The sequence below is a fragment of the Lepidochelys olivacea genome (genome assembly GCF_965140295.1).
Source record: "Lepidochelys olivacea isolate rLepOli2 genome assembly, chromosome: 3".
NCBI classification, from domain to species: Eukaryota; Metazoa; Chordata; order Testudines; family Cheloniidae; genus Lepidochelys; species Lepidochelys olivacea.
In genome coordinates, this window is record NC_140413.1 from 12116167 (window position 1) to 12143280 (window position 27114).

At 45.2% G+C, this 27114-nt stretch overlaps 1 protein-coding gene across 3 annotated transcripts in view; it reads left to right on the forward strand.

Annotated features, from left to right (window-relative positions):
• PKHD1 (PKHD1 ciliary IPT domain containing fibrocystin/polyductin) overlaps nucleotides 1-27114 on the forward strand; it is a 433326-nt gene that overhangs the window by 29459 nt on the left and 376753 nt on the right. For all 3 annotated transcript variants that reach the window (XM_084623857.1, XM_084623855.1, XM_084623856.1), the window contains exons 11-24: nucleotides 1703-1773; nucleotides 4675-4776; nucleotides 5251-5346; nucleotides 6034-6175; nucleotides 7129-7243; nucleotides 10274-10549; nucleotides 11202-11291; nucleotides 13469-13559; nucleotides 16138-16280; nucleotides 17903-18033; nucleotides 20061-20245; nucleotides 21220-21358; nucleotides 26303-26457; nucleotides 26886-27070. In XM_084623857.1, coding sequence (XP_084479983.1) covers nucleotides 1703-1773; nucleotides 4675-4776; nucleotides 5251-5346; nucleotides 6034-6175; nucleotides 7129-7243; nucleotides 10274-10549; nucleotides 11202-11291; nucleotides 13469-13559; nucleotides 16138-16280; nucleotides 17903-18033; nucleotides 20061-20245; nucleotides 21220-21358; nucleotides 26303-26457; nucleotides 26886-27070 — 1921 coding nt within the window. The remainder of the gene's footprint in view (nucleotides 1-1702; nucleotides 1774-4674; nucleotides 4777-5250; nucleotides 5347-6033; nucleotides 6176-7128; nucleotides 7244-10273; nucleotides 10550-11201; nucleotides 11292-13468; nucleotides 13560-16137; nucleotides 16281-17902; nucleotides 18034-20060; nucleotides 20246-21219; nucleotides 21359-26302; nucleotides 26458-26885; nucleotides 27071-27114) is intronic.

Sequence of the window (27114 nt, forward strand, 5' to 3'; positions counted from 1 at the left end):
GCGTGAGCTAAAGGACACATCTCTCTTAGCCAAGGCTGTAGCAGACTCCTCAATCTCTGTCTGGTCTAGCTGCCACTAGAGGGGGACAGAGCGCCACACCAAGCAGGCACAGGTTACACGTGGGCTAGTCACTTAATCTCGCTGTACTCGTTTTCTCTACCTCACCATGGTGTTGAGACTTAATGCTTATAAAGGGCCCCCACAACTCCAACAGGTGGTGCAGGGAGTGTTGTCCAGGGTTGAAGGCACTTCGCATAGAATCATAGAATATCAGAGTTGGAAGGGACCTCAGGAGGTCATCTAGTCCAACCCCCTCTATGCAAAGGCTAGGGACAGTCTCTGCACTTTCCTTTTCCTTCTATGTGTCTCCAAGACTGCAAGCTGCCCCAGAGGGTGTGGGAACAAGGTGCACCATGACCTACACCCCCCACGTACAAACTGTGGCAGGGGAATATGCTTGTCTATTCAAAAGGATGATACAGTCTGTGTGTAACCCACTGGTCTAGTATGTGATAGGTCTTCCCACGCCATGCCCAATTCACTGAGGAAATGAGTCTGTCCCAGGTATCAACTCTGGAATCTAGCTTTTTAGCTCAACCTGTAGAGACTCATCTGTTCAGTGCTGGAGTTAGTTGGTTGAATTCCTGACGTTGGCCAGCATGGTTTGCTATCCATTCTGCACTTGCTGGAACTCTGGGAGGCACATATTGGGTATGGTGACTCCATCCGTAAGCCAGTGGTTAAATGCTACCATCTATCCCACAATACACTTTGGTTAGAGCTGGTTGGAAAACCGAAATTTTCCCCGCTGAGTTTTCTGTGAGAAAAATCACTGAAAATTTGACTGCAAAATGTTGGGTTTTGGGAACTTTTTTGTTTCTTTTGACTTGGAATGTCACGTTTCATTTTTTTGGACACCAAAAACATTTCAATTTTCCATTTTTGTATTTTAATCCCTCCCCCTTCTCTCCCTTCTTTTAATTTTCTACCCTTTCCAACTGAAACAAAAGGGAAAAGGCAAAGTATCTGAAAGTGGGGAAAACCCTCCTTTTTACTGTTACACACTTGCAAAAAGTAGGAAAACCTGTAAGAAAGTATGAGATAGTAGATTTTGATTTCAACAAAACTGCCTTTGATGATGGAAAAATTTTTCAGTTGAAGAATTTTGACCAGCTCTAATTCGGATGCTTGAATGAATGCTGCAATATTGATAGTAGCCTTCAACTACCTGAAGGGGGGTTCCAAAGAGGATGGAGCTCGGCTGTTCTCAGTGGTGGCAGATGACAAAACAAGGAGAAATGGTCTCAAGTTGCAGTGGGGGAGGTCTAGGTTGGATATTTGGAAACACTATTTCACTAGGAGGGTGGTAAAGCAATGGAATGGGTTACCTTGGGAGGTGGTGGAACCTCCATCCTTGGAGGTTTTTAAGGCCCGGCTTGACAAAGCCTTGGCTAGGATGATTTAGTTGGGGTTGGTCCTGCTTTGAGCAGGGGATTGAACTAGATGAGCTGCTGAGGTCTCTTCCAATCCTAATATTCTATGATTCTATATATGGGTGAAAAGTAGCATTTGTTATCCTAGAATAACTGTGTTCTCCTGTGTTTATTCTGAGATGTTCCATTCAGCTTCCCTGGTACTGTGGGGAGATCCATCCTCAGCTCAGATTCCAAGGAGTTTTACAGGCCTTTCTCTCATGTTGCAGGTCGATGGTACGCAAGGATGCTTGGCTCATCAGTGCCAAACAGGAGCTTTTCTTATATCAAACATTCTCAGGTGCTGTTCGCTGCTTCCCCGATGACTGCCCTGTCCTATGACAAGTCCAAAGAGGCCTATGAAGAAAATCTTTCTACTATTCTTCCCAATGTTACTGTGCCTTCAATCCTTGTGTGCATTTCCCTTTGGATTCAGTGGGAGTTGCTCTCGTGTAGACAGAGCCCAAAAAGGACCTCAGGATGAGATACAAAATCTAGCCCTCTATCTTTTTATGAGCTAAGGTTGGGAAGTGTCCAGATTTCCCCTCTTCCTGCTTTCATTGCATGCTGAACTGAACGCCCCTCAAGAGAGGCCTTATCACTCAGGGTGCGTCTACGCTGCAGTAAAACAGCCATGGGGGGCCTGATTCAGCTGGCTCGGGCTCGCAGGGCTCAGGCTGCAGGGCTGTGAAATTGCAGGGTAGACCTTGGGGCTCGGGCTTAACCCCGGGCTCTGAGACCCTCTCCCCTTGTGGGGCTTCAGAACCCAGCCCCAGCCCGAACTGCTATTTTTAGTGTGCTAGAACAAGCAGAGCTAGCCCACGTCTGTCTGCCCACGCTGGGAAGCCCCCCTCATGTAGACGTACCCTTTGTCTCCAGCTTCCGGGTGTGGGTGGCTCTGAAATCTCGAAAGGGTATTGAGCGAGTGAACCCTAACAACAGGAGAATCAGCAGGTCTGGAAATGGGATGATGATCAAGCAACCCCACTATTTCTCCTGCCAGACCTACACTATGTGCCTGACCCCGCTCTGCCCCCTCAAATCCTCCTGAAGTTGGTGGGAGTTGAGGTCTTTGACATGCAGGGGGCTTTGGATAGGATGAATCAGCTGAAAATTACTTTGTCCCCATCCCCTAGCTGACTGTATTGTATCTCTTGAGTTTCAGTGTGAGAGTCAAGAGTTCTGAGCAAAGATATATCACAGACTACTGTAGTATTGTCTTGTACTGAGTAAAGCATTGTATTGTATAACAATTGTTTTGTTTCACAATAATTGGCATGCAATTTCCAGCTCTCTAGACAATAGAAAATTAAATCCTCAGTAGCTGCTGTCAATGATCTTTAAGAAGAATCTGGGTCTAAAACTCAAAGTACAACCACAGGTCTAAGTTTCATGGACCATAAAGCACTTGGCTTTGATTGCTAACAAAGATAGAACGAGGCTAGAAAAGACCATTTGGCTCATCTAGTCTGAACAGGTTTCAGGGCTTGCCTGCTCTATCTTTCCTATGAAGGCCTGATCTAACCATTGATTGTAGCTACTGTAACTAATGGACTGATGATCTGTGATGTGCACATGTATAAAGGACTTGGTTCAAAGGATTTAGAGCAGGGATCGGCAACCTTTGGCATGCGGCCTGCCACGGTAAATCCCTGGAGGGCGGGGCCAGTTTGTTTACTTGCTGCGTCCGCAGGTTCGGCCGATTGCGGTTCCGACTGTCTTTGGTTTGCAGTCCCAGGCCAATGGAGGCTGCAGGAAGGGTGGCCAGCACATCCCTTGGCCCGCGCCGCTTCCCGCAGCCCCCATTGGCCTAGGATGGCGAACCGCGGCCAGAGGGAGCTGTGATCGGCCAAATCTGCGGATGCTGCAGGTAAACAAACCAGCCTGGCCCGCCAGGGGCTTACCATGGCGGGCTGCGTGCCAAAGGTTGCCAATCCCTGATTTAGAGGGACCCTCTTGACGGATGAAAGATTAATATGGTCCTTAAATGGATGGATTAGAAAAATCTGAGACTTGGGAAAGCTAAGGTCATCTCTCCAAATAGCCCATTTTAAGGATTACAAAAGTGTGATTCAGTGTTTAGAATTGCAGTTGCCCCATCTAGCTACAGTACCTGTGTGTGCATGAGAGATGAGGAATGCTAAACAGCCACACTGCCATCTAGTGGAAAAATAACCAGATGGTCCATGCAAACGGAGACTAGAGGTCAAATCTGAGCATTCACAACTTCCATTTATATCACTGGCAATTGCAGAGGCTCAGCACCTCTCAGGATTTGGCCCTAAACGCTAAGGATTAACAGCATTGTATTCAACTGTTCGAAAGTTCAATTAGAGAGCAAAGGTGGATGAGGTAATATCTCTTATTGGACCAACTTCAGGTGGTGAAAGAGAGAAGCTTTCAAGCTGACACTGATCTCTTCTTCAGGTCTGGGCTCACCCATCTTACCTGTCTCTCATATCCTGGGACCAACATGGCTACAGCAACACTGCTGACAGAAAGTTCACAACAGTCAAATCTGTGGGTTAAATTCAGAGGCAAGCCAAACAGCCTAAAACAGTGGTTCTGAACCAGGGGTACGTGTACCCCTGGGGGTACGCAGAGGTCTTCCGGGGGTACATCAAGTCATCTAGATATTTGCCTAGTTTTACAATAGGCTACATAAAAAGCACTAGCAAAGTCAGTACGATGTAAAATTTCATACAGACAAAACGAGAAAGTAATAATTTTTTAGTAACGGTGGGCTGTGACACTTTTGTATTTTTGTGTCTGATTTTGTAAGCAAATAGTTTAAGTGAGGTGAAACTTGGGGGTGTGCAAGAAAAATCAGACTCCTAAAAGGGGTACAGTAGTCTGGAAAGGTTGAGAACCACTTGTCAAAAATAGTTTAATTTCACCTGCTTTTGGCCTCCTCGGGATGTGAATTACACCAGCTTGTAAGAGTTGTTATATACCTCCTTAAATTGTCCTTTAGCTGAGCTATACATGTAGGATCAAATTAATTCTGGCTGTAATTCCACTGGTTTCCTGGATGAATTCGGGCTAGGGATGATTTTGGGCCATTTAGTTTCTCGGAGCCTGCTCCCCCTGAGGTCAGTGCAAGTGTTGCTTTTAATTTTAATGGACGCAGGAGTGGGATGGACCTTTCCGAATGCATGTTAGCGAGGTCCATTCTCTGAGTCTCCTTTTCCTTCCTCTCTAGAGATAGTATCTGTGTTTCCTGTCTCGGGAAGCCTACGAGGAGGAAGTGACCTCACGATCACAGGAGACTTCTTTGACCAGCCCGTGCAGGTCACAGTTGCAGGTAACAGTGTACAAATCAGTTTGGGATATTACAGTGACAGAATGAAGACCACAGTCCAAATTCTGCCTTCGGTTACCCTGTGCCACCATATTGAATGCCCAGTTGGACACGCGTTCAGAGGAGCCAGCTCCCTTAGGGCCTGATTCTCCAATAGCACTTGCTCCAGCAACTCCTACTAAAGTTGAGTCAAAGTCGGTGGGCTCCACGTACAGGTAAGTACCATGGTAGTGGACATAAGAACCATGATACTTGCCGTATGAGAGGCCCTCACTGCTGTGAATTCAAATGAATAACTGGCTAAAGATCTAAGCCCTCTGTTCGGTGTGATGTTGCCCTTGTCTGAGGGTGATGCAGGGGAGCTCTGCTAATCTCTTTCAGAAACAAAGGGCGCTCATCCCTTAAAAAGTTTAGGCCTGGGTTTATGTTCTTCAGTCTCCTTCTGCATATACCCACTTCTCCTTTTCCCACTGCCAGGAGTTCCCTGTGAAATCAAGCACTGTTCTCCCCGGAAGATTAGTTGCACCACTGGACCCATTGATGAGGCCAGAAGACTTGCTGCACCTCAAGCAGGTACAGTATTTCTAAGAGCAAAGACCCTGCTTGGCAAACTGCTCTGCTGCCATTTGGAAATGGGGTAGAGACTTCATTCTGTGTTTGGTAGTGGGATGGATAAAAACGGGGCTATCCAAAACCTACTGATGTCACATCACTTGGGTTTTCAGTAGTAGGGTAGCCTCTTCTGGGTTTGCCGACCAAACTTCCTCGTTTGCTTGGGATTTCTGGGTAACATCTGAACCTAGGAACTCTGGACTAACCCGATGATGCTCCTCAGTTTTGCCCCCGATATTCATGAGTTTGCCCCTCCTGACAAATCTCCTTTATTTCCAGTCTGTTTTCGGATTCCTTTTGGAGCTCCCTGAGGATTCTCCCAATTATTTTTCCTTTTGCTTCAATGTACTGACCATCACACCTTGGTTGGGGAGTGCTGGAGGCACTATCCTTTGGTACTTTTCTGTATTTGCTGGAGGGGACTCTATAGATCAAGGCATTGTCTCTCCTGTGTTCCTAGCCTGGAACTAACATTGATCCCATTAATAGGTCCCCAAACATCTCTTTTCAGAGATTATTATCCGGCAATCCATAGACTATGCCTGCAGCTTTTTCATTGTTTTGCTATTCATTCTTTCATGTGCTGTGGACTCTTCATCAGCTGCTGCTGACTAGATTCTTGATATATATATTTTTTTAACTTCCTAGGAAACAGAGGGCTTCTCTTTGAAGTCTGGGATGTTGCAGCAGGCACTGATTTAACTGAAGCAGCCCCTGGGTATCGATGGCAGATTGTTCCTAATGCCAGCTCTCCAGAAAGATTTCTCTTTCAGGCACAGCAGTCATTCAGGTATTCCGTGGTCTCAAAGGGAGATGAAAACTTGGCACGCACCTTTAGCAGTGGTAGAAGTAACAATAGCACATACCAGTCCTTTGTAACCAGCTTCATTGCGCAGCTCTGATGATTCCAATCAAATCTTTGCTCAGTACTTGAGTTTTTAGGGCCTTTTGAAATTCAAAAAATGCAATGAAATGTTTTATCCCGTATTTTTCATCGTCACTGAGTTGCCCTGCATGGAGAACCCAGAACAGAGTGGTGTAGGAGGAGTTTCTGACTTCCAGGGGTGTGATCCTGGGCCACCAGCTGGCTCGTATTGCTGCACTTCTTGGTTTTTGCCCAGGACTAGAGGCAGAGGTGATGAAATCTCTCAAAGGAGAGTGCTCTTGAGATAGAACCAGCTCAGCCAGAAGCAGAAAGTATTGCATCTGGAGAGAAACTGTGTGCACCAAAAGTAAGCATGGAGGGCCAAATCTTCATCTGGTGGGAAGCAGCTTAGCTCCAGGTTAATGGAGCAATACCAGTAGACTCCCGCGGAGGAGCTGGCCCTTAGAAATTTGGGGTGCACGTGAGCTGACCCTTTTGAGATTCGTCCATTGAGAGCTGTGTTTTGTTTTGCAGAAATACAAACTTTTTCACCTTTCTGACAATTTCACGTGCCTCTCCCTTGAACTTGGGTAGGTTTCCAACTTGAACGCTTTTTCCTACTCAGCAATGGGGATGATTCTGCTTTAAAAAAACAACCCCAGTCTATTTTCACTTTTTTTTCCTTGGAAATATTTGTGCGATGTCATAATTTTTTTCCCTGTGAAAACAGGTCAGATTTTGAGTGCCTAAAAACTGGTAAAAGCTCTTGAATTTGAGTACAAATATTTCCCTCTTCCTGTTAATAAATGGGAGAAAGCAGCTGTTTGTCAGGGATTTGGCACCGCTTTTATTGACATGGATATTCTTCTGCTGCCTAGCTCACGACTACGTGGATTCTTTGTGGCACCACAGACAAATAATTACACTTTCTGGATTCAGGCAGATGGCAGGGCTTCCTTGCATCTAAGCCTGTCAGAAGACCCAGGGAAAAAGGTATGTCATTAGGGCAGCAAAAATAGGACGTGCAGGGTATGGAAGAGTTGCATTTACAGTTGTCAAGCACTGGGATTTCCCTTCATGCAAGTAGGATTTCTTGGGCCTGATTCTCCAGCTGTTGTGTTGATTTTTTTCAGTGGCGTTGCCCTAGCGTGATGACACTCCACAGATCAGCAACAGTGCTGTGAAAGCAGGGTCTGCAACCCCGAATGGTGGGGGAGATGAGCAAAGAGGCAAAGAGGGAACCTCCTGTGCCTGTTGGCGTGAGAGGTGGCAGGAAATCCCGCCCCTTCTTCCTGGTGCCCACCCTCTCTGATTTGGAGGATGGGATTGCGATTCAAGAAGGGTTACTGGAGAGAGCATGTGCTGCGGTAGGGACCCAGTGGGCCAGGAGGCAGCCTGTGTGTATGGCTACTATAAGTGTTCACGGCGCATGAGAATCAGCCAGAGCCCAAAGGGATAGGAGACTGCAGGACTGATGCCGGGGGTCACTGAGGTAGTTTGTTTGCTGATAAAGGGGACCATTGCTGATTTGTTTGTCATTGATAGCAGTGCTGGATTGACTGACTCCTGGGTGAATTCCTGCCTCCCCAAGGCGAGGGGTAGGAGTTTGGAGCGAACTCCCTGCAAGGGGTGCCTCTATCACATACCCCAGCATAACCCCAGCAGGGACTCAGGCCCCTTGATTGTCCAGCTTTCCAAATGCTCTCTGCTTGCTGCAGGTTTTCTCTCCCTCTGGCAGCATGGGATGCACTTTGAAAGGTGTTGTAATGCGGATGGGTGGTACATGCTACCCTTATTCTAATTTCAGCTGCAACGTGGGGTCCTTGTCCCATGCCAGGGAATGGTGTTTCAGTGACTCCTTAGAATGTGTCTGATAGGAGGTGGATGGAGTGTTTGGTCGGCGAGTAAAAACGCAGTCACAGTTGGCACCTTTGTTGGTATCTATCTTGAGAGGCCGAGAACCAAATGGGTCTTAGAGACTCAATTATCCTTTCCTCCCTGGAAGCGAGGCTCCTAGCTCAAGATTGAGGTCCTTTGGCAGGTTACGGTCAAGGGAAGAGCAGACTCCAGTCTCCAAGGGCTCTTTGTCTGGTCCCCAGTTACCTTGGAGGGGAAAAGTCTCCCTCTGCTACCCCTGAAGATCTCACTTACCACAAAAGAATGAGTATCAGGTTAGCAGGAAGGAGGTTCCTATGCAAATGAGATGAGCATGCTCAGTGAGAACCAGCTGTTTCCAGAACCCTAAGCATGTTCAGTCAGAGCTCAGTGCACGTGCTGTTAATGACAGTCATGTGCCTTCTTTACTGACAAACCTGCCTCTGGAAACAGAAATGCTAGAATTAAGGTGGCCTGTGCAACTTTAATTTAACCCCCTTGTGTGCAAATGCATGATGATACAGTCCTTAATGACGTGATCGTGTACTGTTGTCTTCCCACAGGAATCCTGCCTCAGTCAGTGTCCACTGAATGAGGTGCTATCCAATATTTCGATTTATCCTCCTCATTCAGTGCGTGGCCCCATGCCATTTTTACTGCACTCCGTCCGAACCCTGCACTGAATATGGAATTGTTAATTTCCTTAAGGGCTTTTCTATGATGCTGTCATAGCACTTTAGTTCTTCATGCACATTAATGCATTTATTTCTGTGACACTCTCGTGAGATGAGGGTATTATTAGCCTCGTTTTATACACGGGGAACTAAGGGGCAGAGACGAAAACCCAAAGTGTCGAATTTGGAAGCTATTGACCTCCGTAGCAGTTGTGAGTGCTCAGCACTTCTGCAGATCAGACCCCAAGTATCTCAAGTTGAGCAACCAGAAACGGCGGATCCCACTTGTTTCACAAGTGGTCACTTGTGGAACATTTTGGCTTAAGAGACTTGCCCAGCACCACACAGGAGCTCTCTGGCACAGGCAGGGATAGACTCCAGTTCTCCAGGGCAGCATTCAACTTAACTCTGAGACCATCCGTCTCTTTCTCCAGTTCCCTGCCTCATTCGCTTTCCAGCTTCTGCAACAAGCGAGGCAGGGGCCCTATGGACAGCAGCCATCTTCACCATGCAGCCTTGATTCATCCCAGCGCACAGTCCATCCTGTGCACTGAATGAGACAGGGGTCCTATGGAAATATTAGAATGTAATCCTGTAATTAAATTGCTGACCGAGTTTAACTGAAAGTTTAAAAAAAAAAAAAATCCACCCTGAGACTGACACCCAGCATGAAAAATTTCCACTTGAATGGTTTAAATGAAAATTGGGACTTAAAATTGGGACTGCAGCCTTACCTACAGGTAGTGTTACTTGCGTAGCTTATAATACCTCGGGTTGGGAAAGGGAATTAGCTCACTGGTTTTGTTCCCTCTCGTGATTTTAAGCTGTGGTGCTCTTTTTAGTGTCTCTTTCCTGTTGTCACCTTGAAAGGTCTCCTCCTAACAAACAGCTTCTCTGAGGTGGCCTCCACGGTTACCTCAGATTCCACGGAATTGAGGGGGAAGACTCCATTTCAAATCCAATGAATGAAAGATGCTCGGTTTAGATGATTCCTCATGGGCCACTGTTATTTCTCAACAGGAGTGTAAGGAGAAGACTCAGCAGGGCCTCTATCAAATAAAATCTAGCTCTATTAACCTTCAAATCAGCTTAAAAGTGGAAGCTGTCTGTTTCTCACAACACCCATCTGAGACAGGTAGATCACACAACTTCCATTTTACAGAGGAGGAACCTAAGTGACCTATCCAAGGCCACTGGGTGAGTTGTTATAGGGCTGGGGTGAGATATGAGAAATCACCTCTTCTTGGGACTCAGCTCAGACCCCTTGATCACAGCACTCTGTGCTAGACAGGATGTTCCCTTACAAAAAGGAAGGGATGCTGCAGACATCTGCTCAAAGCTGTGAATGTGGTCTGCTTTCTCTTTAGCTGGAGAGAGTGTACCTTTAAATTACAAAGAGGTCAGGTTCATGTATTATTTTGGAGCCAGACACTGCTGTGTAATTGCCTTGTTGCTTTTGTTGATTTGAACGCAGGTGAAAGTTGCCTCTATTCCTGCTGGTGCTTCTGAATGGTCCGAGCGCTGGGAGAAGAACTGGAGCAAGAGTTGGCAGCCAAAATCCCAGAAATTTGAGCTGATTGGTGGCTCAAAGTACTACCTGGAAGCGCTGCATCATGGGAAGGCACCAAGCAGTGGGATGCAAGTTGGGGTTCAACTGCACAACACCTGGCTAAACCCTGATGTGGTGAACACCTATCGCAGAGAGAGGCACGAAATCCGGGCCAGTGCCCACCGGCTTCCAGAGATACAGGTCAGTGCCACATCTGTGATCCTGTGCCTTGAATGCTTCATGAGCTATTTACTCCACTTATTTTTCAGCAAACCCTTATTGTACAGGCCTTGTCTTCACTAGCAAAGAAAAATGGTGTGTTTGTTAAGGCAAGTTAACTGACATGGAGTAAAATCCTAGTGAAGACAAGGCAGTTTGTAGTTTTAACATGAGTTAGCAGATTAGTTTTACCTTGACCTGCTAATGTGTTAAAACTAGAATTTGATTATATTAGTTAACATAAGGTAGGACCACGTCTCTTTTCCTAGCAAACATGGATCTGATGTGTGTCACTTGGGAACTGAATCAACTGATACTCATAATGAGCTAATAAAAAGAGATTTATTATAGGAAAAAGAATTTCTCAGTAGTTAGAGGAACGCTTATTCTAGTGGCTAAAGCACAAGACTGGGCATTGGGAGCCTGAGGTTCTGATCCTGGGTCTGCCACTGGTTTGCGTGTGACCCTGGGCAGGTTACTTAACATGGGTGGTTAAAGTGACACTTGTTGTCTTGCAGAGACCAGAAGGGCAGAATACTGCTGATGTAAAGATCCTCTTAACTAGCAGATCATCTGACACTTTTTGAGTTGTATGTAGCTCACATCGTTTGTTCCTGTTTTTCCTACCTGTCAGATGCTGACTTTATCTGGCACAGGATGGTTCCGTATTTCCTGGGACAATGTATCCAGCAACATGATGGCAACAAATGCTACAGCTGGTCAGGTCTGTATAATTAAAGACAGAGGGCCAAAACCTCACCTGGTGTAAAACGTCGTAGCTCCAATAAAATCAATGGAGGCATGATGACTTACACAGGCTGAGGATCTGGCCTGGAGCCTGAGACCTTTTGCTGTAATCCCAGGTACTTTTACAGTTATTGGGAGTGCTTTTCAAAAGGATATTGGTGGACCAACCCCTAGTTAGAGCCTCTGAAATCCCACAATATCTGATTTGGTCCCCCATGCATTCAAAATGAAACACAAGCAGTGTGCAGATACATGTTGATCAGCAGAGGGACTCGAACACCTGAGAATAGGTTCTTTGCCACCCAGGAACATACACCAAGAGGGACCTCACATCCCTCGGACAAGGGTTTGGAACTGGGTTCTTCAAAGCCATTGATTTCTGCTGTGCTCGCAGATTGGAGACAAGGTAGGTGAGGCAATAGTTCTTATTGCGCCAGGTCTGGAGAAGGTAAACAGGATGGCTGAGCTAACTATAAGGAGGGGAACTGATTGTTAAGCATGAAGGGGTTCACACATGCTGTCGGAGGGCACTTAAAAATCTAACCCTAACACTTAATATTAAGTGCTCTCCTACCTCCCCTGGGAGGCTTGAAAGCCTTTCCCTTCCACTAACAGACATTGGTCCAGTAAAAGATATTTCCTCACCCACCTTGTCTCTCTCATGTTCGGGTACCAGCACAGTTCCAACAACACTGCAAAAAATGTTCATAGATTCTAAGGCCAGACAGGACCACTGTGATCTAGTCTGAGCTCCTGCATAACACAGGCCAGGGAGCTTCCTGAAATAATTCTTGTTGCTCGAATAGAGTCTAGCCCTCACTGTAACTAGTAATCTCTTAAAAAAGAAAAAAGTGATGGGTGAACCTCAGTGTTTGGAAGTTTGCTTTGATTAATACATTTTAGGGCCAGAAGGGACCGTTAGATGTAGTCTGACTTGTGTAATGCAGGCTACAGACTTCATCCAGTTACTCCCGTATTGAACCCAATAACTTGTGTTTGACTAAAGCATGTCTTCCATATAGGCATCTGGTTTTGATTTGAAGTAGGTCTGTCAATTAATTGCAGTTAACGCCTGTGATTAAACGGAAGCAAAATTAATGCGTTAATTTTTTAATTCATTAATTGCATACCTCTGGGTGGGGAGGGAGGCATCTGGGGTGGGATCGGAGCTTTGGAGGCAGGGGGCTGAACCTCCAAGCCAGGCTGGAGCCTCGAGGGGGGTGAAACCCCCAGCCCAGAGCCTATATTTGAGAATATAGAAAGCATCCAAAAATATATAAGTAAGTGGTACTTTATTATTGTTTAACAGTGCTATTAAAACTGCGATTTTTTAATCTTGTGATTAATTGTGATTCATTTTTTTAATCACTTGGCAGCCCTAATTTGAAGACATCAAAAGATGGAGAATCCACTATTTCTCTTGGCAGTGTGATTTGGTTGTTCTAGTGGTTAACCAGCCTCACTGATTTAAAAAAAAAATTGCCTTTATTTTGACTTGAATTTGTTTGGCTTTAAGTTCTAGCCTCTGGTTCTTGTTCTGCTATACATCATATATATGTTTGGTTGCACTACCTCTCGAGTCTGCCTGACTGGGCTTCAAGTCTCATGAGGATCGGCTTCTCTATGATATTTCTTGTACTACTTGCTTCTGGCCAGCCAAGGAACCCTTTGAGAATAACATTCTTCATAGTATTCATCACTTCTCCTTCTGATCCCAGCTGGAATGTAAAAGTGTAGCGATGCTTTGAAAATACAGCGTTACGGGAATTTTAAAGTTTTGAGAAGTCTTTCTTCGAACAGCCAGCTTGGTTGTATTTAGGGTTTGGTTTCAATTTTGGTAAAATATAGATAGTTCTTAAATATCTAAGCTGGTTCTTCCATGCCTATTAATATTGAATCTGGTTTTGGCTCATAGAACTTATGGAGACTTAATCACTCCCTCCATCTCCAGGGCTGGCTGGAACAATGGGAAGTGCTGACAAAGGGAAGATGGACCTTTCATCTCTGCTTTCTGGCTACCCATTATATCAACCCTGTTTCTACCACTGGCTAGTTTACTAAACATAGTGATCACTTTACGAGCATCTCAGCCTTCTCGGTTGCACAATTAAACAAAAATGATCACCTTGTGAATATTATTTTATTTTTTTGTAGATCCAAACAGTGATAGAGGAGCTTCTTTCAGTAAAATGTGAAACTGAGCCATTGTCTGCTAAATTCCTTCTCCGGAATGGATTTGAGGAAGGTAATGTATTTTAAAAAAATTAGGTGAAACTTACTGTAATAGTGGGTTTCTCCTTATGTACTAAACAAGACCTTTGCATGGTGCAGGGGGTATTATACTATTAATGGTTTTACACATTTATTTTCCTCCTGGTTTATTAATAATGTGTGTTAGTTATGGTGAGGGAGTTTAGGGGGGAATTAATTGTTGAATTGATATTAAAAACAGTATTACTAATATGTTAATTACTGATTCTTTTCCCTGCCCCCAGTCTGTTTTATTACACAAACATAAGCAGGTTGCAATATCAAACCAAGTTGTATGTTCACAATATCAGGGGTATAAGGATAGTTTACTACAGGGACATAAAGTGCCATATTATGGAGGTTCCACAGTCATGTGAAGTTATCTAGTATCATATTTTCAAAGGTAGGTATGTGCTCATACATGTTTCTAATGTAGTCGGGATATTAGATGGGGAGGGCTCTGAGTTACTACAGAGAATTCTTTCCCAGGTGTCTGCCTGGTGGGTCTTACCCACATGCTCAGGGTCTAACTGATGGCCATATTTGGAGTCGGGAAGGAATTTCCTCTTGAGTCAGATTAGCAAAGACCCTTGGGATTTTTTTGCCTTCCTCTACAGCATGGGGCTCTGGTCACTTGCATGTTTAAATGGTGAATTCTCTGTAACTTGAAGTCTTTAAACCATGATTTGAGGACTCCAGTAACTCAGCCAGATGTTAGGGATCTGTTTCAGGAGTGGGTGGGTGAGATTGTGTGGCCTGCAATGTACAGCAGGTCAGACGAGATGATCCCGATGGACCCTTCTGATCTTAAAGTCTACAAATCTATGAGATACCTCTTGTATTAATTTAGAATAAATGGGCCCAAAGGGTCAAAAGTGTTAAGATGACCCAGTCACTGCCCAGTATGGAAGAGTTTTAAAGAAGATTTGGGGTTTGGTATTCAGATAAATCAGCCTGTTTAGTATCATGGCAAACACACACCATTAATTGTTTTAACCCTTTATTAAAGATACAGAAGAGAAAAAGCATTTGAAATTTAAAGTATTAAATACGGATTTAATTTTAACAACATCCCTTCTTCCCTTTCCCTTCAGCTGGAGAAAGGCTTTAAAAGGAAAATGCCCTGTTTGAGAGTCCCTTGGGTGGTATTGCAGATGGTAATAACTGTCCTTTTGGGGAAAAGTGAAGAAGTTAGTTGAGATGGGTTGGAGCTGCTGTTGTTCTAGTCTGATCCCATTTCCTGGAAGACAAAACAAGACCCACACAAACAAGGAAAGAAAAGAACAGCAAAGATAGAAAACACTGCCTCTGTCTTTGGTGTTGACTTTCACTTGCAACCTCACTGCTGAAGGAACACCGTTATGCCACATGGTTTTATCAGCCACTCTGAGACCTGCATACTAGCATCAGGCTGCTTAGGCCATTGCCTTTAACTGTCTCTCTGGTCGCAGGCTCACAGCACTGTTGCAAAACACAGTTTTGACTGGCGAAGGAAGACACTTATTAAACAGAAGGCAAAAGGAGAGAGATAGGAAGGAAAAGAAATAAAGTGGGGAAGGAAAAGGACACAGAACGGGAGGTGGGGGTGACAGTCTTACATTCCAGATGGTATTTGGGATTTAGCCACAGTTGGTTGAGGTGGTGGTGTCATTTGGGTCCCTATCTCTGGCCTGGTCTAGTCAGGAAGTTTCTCAGGATTAGGATGAAGAAGGCACAATCGTGTCCTGCTGGATCCTGAGGTTCCAGAAGACGGGGGTTGGGGGGCAGTCCTGATGTTGATGCTCACTCCTACCCATTCTCTTTTCTTTCAGTCACTCAGCCTTCCCATCCATCAGTTTCAACCTTGCCCCAAATTTTTTGAGGCTCCCAAAAGGGGAGTGTGGAATAGCCCAACACCTCATTATTTTGTCCACCAATTCGGCCTAAATGCCAAAACACCAGTTTTGGCCGCTGAATTCCAGTCCCACGCTTCTCTTGTGCTCCAGGCATGAGCTTAACAAGGCCTTGAGATCTATCAGTAGATATTTCTTATATAGACTAAGTCACTCTGTCTCCCTTCTGCACCATTCCCCATCAATATTTTTAGGTTATTGTGATACTTTATGAACTTTCACTCTCTCTTCTCAGTTGAGCTCACAATTAGGTTAAATACAGAGCTCCAATGATCACAACATACTTGATCTGCATCTGTAATTCACTTGTCAAGGTGTGTATGTTACATGTGACTCTCTGTGCCTAATCCACTGGGGAGGTGCGTCTGGTGCTCCCCTCACCTACAATGACTGGCTCTTTAGATCAAGCTGCTGGGAGTCATGCTTTCAGCTGTCAAGATCCTGGTTCAGTTTGTCCTGGTATCCGTTGTACTCATGTATCTAAAGTGAGTGCACCTCCTTGGTATGCTTCATTGGGCACATGCGTATGCAAATACTTGCTTTGTAAGTGTGCATCATTTATTCGCTCAGGCAAATTTAGGCACAAGATTGCATTCACCAGCCTTCGAGTGTCCAGCCCCTCCATGGCTTCCTGAAAATCCTTTTCAAACATCTAACCTCTTTCATTTTTACTACTGTCAGGCCAGGGAGACTCTGCCACTGTGGGACATGTTGCCAGCTGGACAGAACCTTTTTGTGGAAGGTTCAGTATTCACAGGCCAAAACATCTTGTAAAAATGTCTCCATCAACCTTACCAAGATACAGCCTCACTGAGTACACACATGTAAGTAGCCTCCCTGAGTAGGGCAAAACATGGAGGAAAGTACAGAGAACCAAATTACATAATAAAATTAAAGATGGACAAGGCATATCAGGAAATTGAGGTCATCTGCCCTTTTCCCCAAACTCACGCAAGATTGTGTTTTAGGGATATATTCCTGGGCCACGAAGAAACAAAGCTTATTTATCCATAAACTCTATTGCTTACTAAAGGTGGTAGATTGACAGCCCTGGAAACTGATGTATTCTGGAGATAACCAGAGGATGTGCTGTGGTCAGTGCCAGTCCAAACTACTCCATGCTATTTCATTAATGTGCTGCCAGCCTGCCTAGAGAGACTGCCTCTGCTAATGTAACGCTTAACACTTGTAGTGATTTGCACCCATAGACCTCGTAGTACGTTATAAAGACAGGTAAGCATCGTCCTCACTATACAGATTAGGACACAAAGAGTTTAAGTGACTGGCACAAGGTCACATAAGGAGGCAGTGGTAGAGCTGGGAATAGAATTCAGGTCATTTGATTCCCAGTCCAGTGATCTCTCCCCTCTCAGCACCACACTAGGTAGAGCCTTGGCATGAGGCTCGGAAGACCAGGGTTCTATTCCCACCTCTGCCACTAGCCTGCTGGATGACCTTGGGCAAGTCACTTCTCTCTGCCTCATTTTCCCCATCTGTAAAATAGGGATAATGATGCTGACCTCCTTGGTAGAATGCTATATAAAAGCTGGGCAGCTGTATTATTATTATGATGATGACAGCCTCTGTGGGGTGGGAAGGGACAATTCGTTCTCAATGCCCATTTTAGTCTTTTTTTTATGTTGGAGATGCCAGCAGCAGTACCAATTACTATCAGTCACGATAGTCATTACAGGTTTCAGAGTAACAGCCGTGTTAGTCTGTATTCGCAAAAAGAAAAGGAGGACTTGTGGCACCTTAGAGACTAACCAATTTATTTGAGCATAAGCTTTCGTGAGCTACAGCTCACTTCATCGGATGCATACTGTGGAAACTGCAGAAGTCATTATATACACAGAGACCATGAAACAATACCTCCTCCCACCCCACGCTCCTGCTGGTAATAGCTTATCTAAAGTGATCACTCTCCTTACAATGTGTATGATAGTCAAGTTGGGCCATTTCCAGCACAAATCCAGGTTTTCTCACCCTCCGCCCCCCAACACAAACTCACTCTCCTGCTGGTAATAGCCCAGCTTTTACATTGTAATACACATTGTAAAGAGAGTGGTCACTTTGGATGGGCTATTACCAGCAGGAGAGTGGGGTGGGAGGAGGTATTGTTTCATGGTCTCTGTGTATATAATGTCTTCTGCAGTTTCCACAGTATGCATCCGATGAAGTGAGCTGTAGCTCACGAAAGCTTATGCTCAAATAAATTGGTTAGTCTCTAAGGTGCCACAAGTACTCCTTTTTCTTTTTGATAGTCATTACAGTGTAAACTTCTTTTGATGAGAGATCGGACTAAAAGCAGCAACTCCTTTCATATGAGTCATGAAACAGATCTCAGCTGGTAATAACATTCGGTCGCTACCAGTGTGGGCTGGATTTGGACCATAATATAAACCTTCTTCAACAATAATGTATTGTTTTCCTTCTCCTTTCTCAGGTGTGCTTTGCATATAAAGGTTACGTGAGCGATACGCTTTATGTTTTAGTGTCCTATATCAACACCTTTCTAAATACAGTGAAGAAGAATCTTACTTGCCTGTGGAGTCTGAATGAGACCAGCCCAGAAAGGTACCCAGTACAAGGCTACATGTGGTATGATGTCCTCAACTTTTATCTTCCTCGCAGGGCTACCACTGGAGACCGACCAGTCACAAGCCATTTAACCAGTTCGTTACACACGGACATGATAATCGTAATAATACCCTTCCCTGAAGGCCTCTAGGGGTGTGTCTACACTGCAGTTAAAACCTCATGGCTGGCCCACGTCGGCTGGCTTGGGCTTGCGGGGCTCGGGCTGTGGGGCTATTTAACTACAGCATAGAAATCTGGGCTCGCGTTGGAGCTTTGGGTCCCTGCGAAGAGGGAGGGTCCCAGTCCTGACCCTGAATGTTTACCCTGCAGTTAAACAGTCCTGCGACCCCCAGCCCAGTGAGCACAAGCAAAGGCCAGCTGCGGGTGTTTAACTGCAGAGTAGACTTGACAATGAATGCCACAAGCCAGTATAGCAGTTGCTGTGACAGAGAAGACTCAGAGTAGTGGCTGCACAACTCTTAATCTCAGAAACCTTTAGGAATTCACAGTATTTCTTCTTGCCCCCATCTGTCAGCCAGCGTATTCCTGGAAATGCAGGGAGTGCTAGCCCTTATGATTTTATCCTAACACACGTACCTGCAGATGCCACTCTTAGGTATGTCTAATTATTTTTGATGCGTTTTAAGCAATTTCCCTCCATACTTTCCTGTATCATTGAGTTCAACAAAGTATATAGAATGCATGCTGCTGCTACTCCGCCTTTAACCCACTGCTCTGTCCTGGATGATTGTTGGAGTCAATGCACTATGTTAATGCTGAGTTATACAGGGCTAGCCACGTTGGGTATATCCAACCTGGTTGGAGGTCTGCGTTGGAACTGACTGATTATTGGCAAGTGTGCTATCTCGGCATGCACTGTATCCTGTACCAGGCCAGAGACTTGTCCTTCAGGGGCCTGTTGGGACAAACAAAAGTCCTTTTCCGGAACTCAGCAAGGATATTTCTTGGACATAATGCTCACCCTTATTTAGTCTTAAGTTAATTCATTGGCCGTTTTTGAAGATAGGATACTGCCCTAGGTCGACAAGTGGTCTAGTTTAGTACGGCACATTTTGTTGTGCTTGTTAGCTTTTATAATAATTAAGGGTTGAACCTGGCTGTTAATTTAATGTCCTCTTTGCATTTAACAAAGACAAGATTCTTACCCAGATTTCCTTTTTGCGCTAGCTGAGAGGACTGGCCCTAGGTGAATATTGCCATATGCATTAAGAGCATTTGACATCTGCTATACACCCACAAACCCTCCGGATCCTTTGCATAGTTTCAACAGTGCTTCCAAAGTGGTGGTGGGGATTGCAACAGCTGGCATGAAGGTTTAAGGCATGGGCAAGTGATATGTAGCACGACAAGTGAAGATAAATTTGCCATGAAATGCAGCTGTGGGCCACTCTTTCTCTGTGTATCTGGAGGGTAAGAGAAAAGCTGATTAATGGAGGCTTTTAGTCAAGTTAAGCAACAATCGGTTTCTGTTTCTCAAGGCAGAGAGGTGTGAGCAAATAGCATGGCTGTGGTGTTGCATTTATTTTTGGAAATCCGTGATTTCCTAGGTACAGCCCTTGAGTACTTGGCAAGGTGATAACACAGCTCTCTGTGTTACAGAGGCTTGTAATTCTAGCATTAAAGCGCTCTGGGCATATGGCAGCAGTTTGGGCTGCATGCCAAACAGGCCTAGATATTTTTAGTATTGTTTAAAACAATTTGAACATGAGAGGCACAGTCCTTGTGTAACCCATTGGTGAGTGTGCATAAGAGGTCCCACTCTGTGTTGATTCACAGAGAAGACAAGGCTGTTGCAACCCCACCTGGGGAAGCCATGGTGCTTTAACTCCTGCGGTAGTGACTCATGCTTATCGTTCTGGAGGTCCCTGGTTCAATTCTGAGTATGTCAGCCAAGATGGTGGCCATTGCATTAGTACCCACTTGGGTATAAGAATTAGGCAGCTGCCTAGCTCACCTATCCCTTAAGCTGGCTATGAGTGAAATGTTATCTGAATGCCTTTCAGCTGGAAGTTCACATGTGCTGATCTCTGGAGGGGCTGTGTGAATGGCTCTGAATCCCTCCGGGACCTTGAAGCCAACTCACCAGTGTTTGTGCATCAGATCGACATGCTGATCCCTGAGAGAGAGGAGGAGACATCTAGCTGGTTTTACCTTGATGAAATTATCATCTCGGATAGAAACGTAACTGGTAATTGAATCCCTTTCTCTTTGTTGATGATGTTCTAGGCACTACCTTCCCTACAAAATATCAATAAATAAGCTGGCTTTTAGAGAGTGTTTTTTTCATTCAAAAAATACAAAGAAAAAGACCGCCCTGCATTTTTCTGAAAACAAGGTTTCATGAAAAATCATCAACTTAAATTTATTTTGTTTTCATTGAAAACATCTACAGTAGAACCTCAGAGTTATGAACACCAGGGTTACGAACTGACCAGTTAATCACACACCTCATTTGGAACCGGAAGTATGCAATCAGGCAGCAGCAGAGAGAGAAAAAAAATAAATAAAAAAGCAAATACAGTAGAGTGTTTTAAATGTAAAACTATTAATAACATAAAGAGAAATCAACATTTTTCTTCGGCATAGTAAAGTTTCAAAGCTGTATTAAGTCAATATTCAGTTGTAAACTTTTGAAAGAACAACCCCAATGTTTTGTTCAGAGTTACAAACATTTCAGAGTTATGAACAACCTCCATTCCCAAGGTGTTTGTAACTCTGAGGGGCTACCATATAAAACATAAAAGGAATACTTGTGGCACCTTAGAGACTAACCCATTTATTTGAGCATAAGCTTTCGTGAGCTACAGCTCACTTCATCCGATGAAGTGAGCTGTAGCTCACGAAAGCTTATGCTCAAATAAATGGGTTAGTCTCTAAGGTGCCACAAGTATTCCTTTTCTTTTTGCAAATACAGACTAACATGGCTGTTACTCTGAAACATACAAAACATAGTGGTTGACCCTTTTTAGCTCCCTGAAAACACTGGGTTTTCAGTAAATGAAGGAATTCACTGACATTTTGGATAAGAAGTTGCCAACGTTATGAGAAATGTTGAAGAAACACCAACAAGTGGGTCCGTTTCCAATTCTGAAATGGAAACGACTTTGAAATTTTGAAATAAAAAACAGTGACTATCTCTAATGACTAATATTTTCCCTTCAGTTTTTCAAAGGGATCCCAGACCAGCTCGTCCGGGTGGAAATGTTATCCAAGAAGTGTCTGTGATGGGGTCTTCCCCCACCTACAATGTGTCCTTTCTGGTGGCTGACTGTGGCAGCAATCTCCCTCTTCTGTCACTGAGGTAGGAATTGGAGGCAGGTTATCCCATGTGCCCCTAGTACAGATTCTCATACCGTCCTCTGGAGCAGCTGGTGCTAGCCGCTCAGAATGCTGGACTAGATGGAACTCAGGTCTGACCCAGTCTGGCAATCCCTGTGTTGCTGTTCCTAGGAATTCTTATTCTTTCACACGCAAGTGTTTGATGTTTCTGCTTTTGTTCATTTTCCATCAGACCCTCTGCTAGAAGGTCTCATCTTGCCTCAGCCATTCTTGAAGGGGACCAGACAGAGGCCCATGTCACCGGAAATCCCCGCTTGTTAACAGTAAGGCAGGGCCTTGGACTAACTTGAACACAGAGGACTATAAGATTTTAGATTTAAAAAAAAAAAGTCCCAACTTCTAATCCCAAACTTTGGGAGAATTTGGACCCAGATTGGAATGTTGTGCCTGGTTTATCTCCATACTGACCCAGAGCACAGAGTCCGAACAGCCTGGAACTTTGAGGGAGTTTAGATTTGGATTTTATGATTTGGGTTATTCTCTTAAAACATGCCAAACACCCTCCACCCCAGGCCACCCTACATACACAACAAAGAACTCCTCCATGACCTCCCATGTCCAGTTCACCCTGGGGTCCTATGTAGCAGTGCAGTTTGTTTTCACAGCTCAGTGGGAAGGGCTGTTCTTATTTATTTTTTTTTAATGTTATTTTTAAGGCTAGCACTCTGTGTTTTTAGGAATCAGCTAATTACTATTATTTGTATTTCCAGTAGCAGCCATGGGCCCCAGCTGAGATCAGGGTCCCATTGTGGTAGATGCTATACACACACACACACGTCTCTGCCCCAAAGAATTTTGTCTATTTAAATCATAGACAGACTGTGGTGGGGCGGTTGCCCCACCCCCTGAGAAAAGGGCTGGAACAAGCCTTTTGAGGCTGCACAGACCGGCAGCCAATCAATAAAGGCCTGTGGAGGGCCAATCAGTGGAAGGAAGAGGCAGCCAATCAGGGCCGGGTGAGGCCCTATATAAAGGCTGCCTAGCAGAGAAGAAGGCAGTCACTCCCTGACTGGCAAGGGAGAAGGACTGGCTCCTGAGGTAAGGAGCAGCGCCTTGGACAAAGCAGTGCTGGGCAGGCTTGGGGGAGCAAAGCGGAGCTCCAGCCCATTACCTGCCAGGCTGCGGCCCATGCTAAAAAGGGTCGAGAAGGTACATAGGGCCAAAGGGGAAGTGGTCCAGGGAAACTAGGCAGACGAGGGAAGAGAAGAAGAGCCGAGGGAGGCTACCACTAGAGGGTCCCTGGGTTGGGACCCAGAGTAGTGGGCGGGCCTGGGTCCCCCCTTTCCCCCCTGGCACTGCACCTGGCCATCGAGGAGAGGGGCCGAGACAGATCGCAACTTGCCCCTGAGACAAGGGGCTAGACTATAGGATTGTAATTGGCCACCAAGGCAGGTGCAACCAGAAGGACTGCTGTTAACAACAACCCTCCCCCCCCGCCCGCCCCCCCCCCCGGAAGGGGGTGAGACAAGAGGAGTGGGCACTGCCAGAGGGAAGTGTCCTGAAGTAGACAGGAAGAGAACACCACTGAGCAGGGAGCAACACGGGTCCCAGGGCAGCAGAGTAGATGATGGGCGAGACACCACGCGTTGGCGCTCCGCAGCAGTGGAGAGCTAATTCCCGGAGCGACCAGCCAGAGGTGCCAGCGGTGGTGAGTCGAACCCTGTCACGCAGACAAAGAAAGGAGCACCTAGAACTCTTACTGAAATCTATGGCAGCTGCATGAGCTCAGCGCCTCTGAAAAAAATCAGACTTGAGGATTTTAAAGAAATGCAACCCAAGTCAGCAAGGAGAAAAAAACAGAGAAACTGAAACAATCCAGTTTATATTTTAATGGGGACTCCCAAGACCTCATCTGTTCAGTGTAAGTGCTTCCTGCTACAGTCCTTCAAAGTTCAAGACTGTCAGGTGATTTGGTAACGTGGTTAAAACACAGTTCAGCCCTGTCTGCAATGCAAAACCAGCCAAGCTTCCTAGCATGGTAGATTAGTACAGCATAGATGTGACTTCACTTGTAAGTAGATCACCGATAGTTTTTACAGAGAGAAAGAGAAGTTCCATATCTGTGTGGCATGGGCAAAGCTGAGTGGATAAATTCAGATTTGTCTGAATGCTGTGGGTTTTTTTTTTTTAAATATATAAACAGAGGAGGAGTGGATAGGCACCAGAGAGGGGATTTTACTTTTGTATGTGAGCTGTATGGTGGAACACTGGCGTCCATTTCTGGTGTCAACATTTTAAAAAAAGCATGTTAAAAAACTGGAAAGGGGGCAGAGAAGAGCTACAAAAATGATGCGAGGACTGGAGAAAATGCCTTACAACAAGAGATGTAAAGAGCTCAATCAATTTATTTGTCAAAAAGAAGATTAAGCGGTGACTTGATTAGTGTCTAAGTACTGACACAGGGAGACTCTATGGGAGTAGTAAAGAATTCTTTAATCTAGTGGAAAAAGGCATTACAGGAACCAGTGCCTGGAAGATAAAGTCAGACAAATTCAAATTTGAGCTAACATACTATTTTAACTGTGAAGATTGCTAACCATTGGAACAAACTATGAAGGAAAGTGGTGGATTCTCCAGTCTTGATGTCTTCATGTCTAGACTGGATACCCTTCTGGAAGATGTACTTCAGTCAAACACAAGTTATTGGGCTCAATACAGGGGCAGCTGGGGGAAATTCTTTGGCCTCTGTTGTACAGGAGGTCAGGCTAGATAGATGATCTAATGCCTAGTTTTACAACAGGCTACATAAAAAACACTAGCAAAGTCAGTACAAATTAAAATTTCATACAATGACTTTTCTGTATGCAGTTTTTCAGTAATAGTGTGCTGTGACACTTATGTATTTTTATGTCTGATTTTGTAAGCAAGTAGTTTTTAAGTGAGGTGAAACTTGGGGGTACACAAGACAAATCAGACTCCTGAAAGGGGAACAGTAGTCTGAAAAGATTGAGAGCCACTGATCTAATGGTCCCTTCTGGCCTTAAAATCTATGGATTAGAATAAACATGTTTAATTAGGGAATTATATAGTTGACATTCATACAAGTCACCACACAGTGACACTCTTGTGCCACCAAGGACATTTGTTTTCCCCAACTGCACTTAAAGTTGCAGGCCAATCAGTCTATATTGTAAGCAATATAGATAACTCGTCCTTGCCATGATTAGATGCATTGAGACGCTGAGCAGGTTTGTGAAAGCTACTTGAGTAAATATCACTCCAACTTTTTATTTATTCCTTTTGGCATAGCAAACATGTTTAGCTTGTAAACTCTTTGGATCACGGATTGTCCTTTTGTTCTCTTTGTGCAGTGCCTAGCACAATGGGGTCCAGGTCCAGGACTGGGGCTTCTAAGTTCTACCATAATACTACTAAGAAGAATAAGATGAGATTATAACTGTGAAGCATAAAAAAAGTGTTCTTTAAGCATCACCTCCATTGTCCCCCGCTGTAGATGATGCATGTACCATGACAGTGTGAACTTGGAATAACGGTGTCTGTCAGGGCTGTGAGTGTTCCTTGCCTAGGTCCTTAAACACGTCCAAAGAATGCTGCTGATCTAAACTCCCAGGGGTGCATACACATCACTTGCAGCATGGATCCTTGTAGGCAGCCATCTTGAAGAACAACAGTTACAATGATAAGGCGCTATGTTGCTTTTCAAAGCACATCTGAATCACAGTCGGCTTCCTTGTTTGGAGATCATTTTTGTGAAAATGTCTGATATTGCTTTGCTCCTCTGCAGCTCCTCCGATGAGGGGATCTCAAAACACCATACAACCATTGGCTAAAACTAGGCAGGATGGCCTTGTGGTTAAAACCTGGGATTTGAGGGTTGTGGGTGGGGGTTGTGGGTGGGGGTGTCAGTTAGAGCACTAACCTGGGACGTGAAAGGCCCACAGTCAAGTCCCCTCCTCACCAAAGAGTTTGTCGAGACATTAAGGAAGGCAGTTAGAATATGCCCACAGTCAAGCTGAAAGTGTAATTCCAGGTAGGATAAATGTATTTGTGCTAACTCAGACAGAGCCAGCGTGCTAAAAATAGCAGTGTAGCTCCCCCCAGTGCCTGAGCAGGCACATAGGGTCCAGGGTGGGATTGTACTCAGGGCAGCTATCCCATCATACGTCCTGTGCCACTGTGGCTACGCTGCTATTTTTAGCATGTTAGCTGGATCAAAGCTACTGTGTGTATGTCTACCTGAGCTGGAAATTACATCTCCGGCACAAGGGCAGACTCACCCTTAGTTCCCATCAGAAATGGGGATGGTAGCACTAATCTACCTCATAGGGGGTCTTTGGAGGATAAACACGTTTAAGTTTGTCAGGTGCTGGGATACTGAGGTGATAGGAGTTGGATAAGTACCTAAGATAGACAAGAGTTGGGAGACCTGGGTTGTCTGTTCCTAATTCTTCTATTGCCTTCTTGTATGACCTCAGGTAAGTCATGTCCCCTCTCTGTGCCCGTTGTCCCAAATTGGGAATGATAATACAGAAAGGTTACTGGGAGCCCTAATTTGTTACCGTTCAAAGTTCAGTAGCCCAAAGTGTTTGACAAAGTATTACTGAAGCTCCAAGGATGGGCTCCTGGAGCGCAGACGTCACAGCACTGTGAAAATGCTGCCGCATCGCAGTGCCAAGTGTTGAAATGCGGAGGTTCAGTTCAGCAGACTCAGACTAGGACAGGCCCAAAAGCTATTTGGCCAGCCTTTGTGAGGGTCTTTCCGTTTCCTTTCACGGGCCCGTCACACCGTTCTGCCTAGCTCTGTATGGAGAACAGTAGCTGGTTCGAGAGATTGCAATCAGCTGACTTTTGCTTGCAGTCTCCCACTTGTGCTGATTGCATTGGAGTGGAGTTGTGTGTTGCGCACTGGAGCTGCTGACTCAGGTGGTTCAATTCTCTCCTGCAGGGGAGCTTTGCCCTCGGAGGGCTCAGAAGAAGATGATCACCTGGCTGTGTCCATGGAAGGTGCCAGTGTCACTCTGACAGTTCAGAGACTGCAAGCTGCATCCCCACCTATTGGCGGGACTTTCCAGATCCTGCTTACCAGTACAGTGATAGCAGGTAAAGGGAGAGTGAAACTTTGCTTTTCTGGGAGCCAAAAGGAGGTGAGCCGGGGCATCACCCCGGAAACATTCCTGCAAAGGCAGGGCTGTCAGACTGCCCCTTTGGGGGGCAGCTGCTAGTTCTTCACATTTATCTGCCCCCCAAAGTGGGGAGGGATATTTTTGGATGATGGCTTTAGATACTGATCCAAAACCCAATTGAGGAGAATGGAGAGCCACCCACTGACTTCTATGGGGTTGAGCTCAGACCGTCAGAGGGTTTTTTCACGCTAAGGTACATTATAGGACAGTGATACCTCTCTAAAGCATTAGATCCTATGTATGCGTATGTAGTGCACCCTCACTGTTATACCTTCCCGGGCTTGATCCAGGAGGACCTGTGGCTGCACAGCTGTTGTTATCTCTGTTTTATAATGAACTTCCCAGGTGTCCCGGTGCATGTCTCCTCCCATCACCTCCGTGAGCTCCTGCAAAGCAACCCCGATAACTCCACAGGCCAGTACCTCAATGCCAGTGATTTCACGGTGACCAAGGACATGAGCACTTGTTACCAAAACGTATGGACACTGACCTGGAACTCCATGACTGGTGACTTGCCCATTGTCATCAATGTACGATGATCTTTTCTTTTAACACAATTGTTCCTGCACCCTTA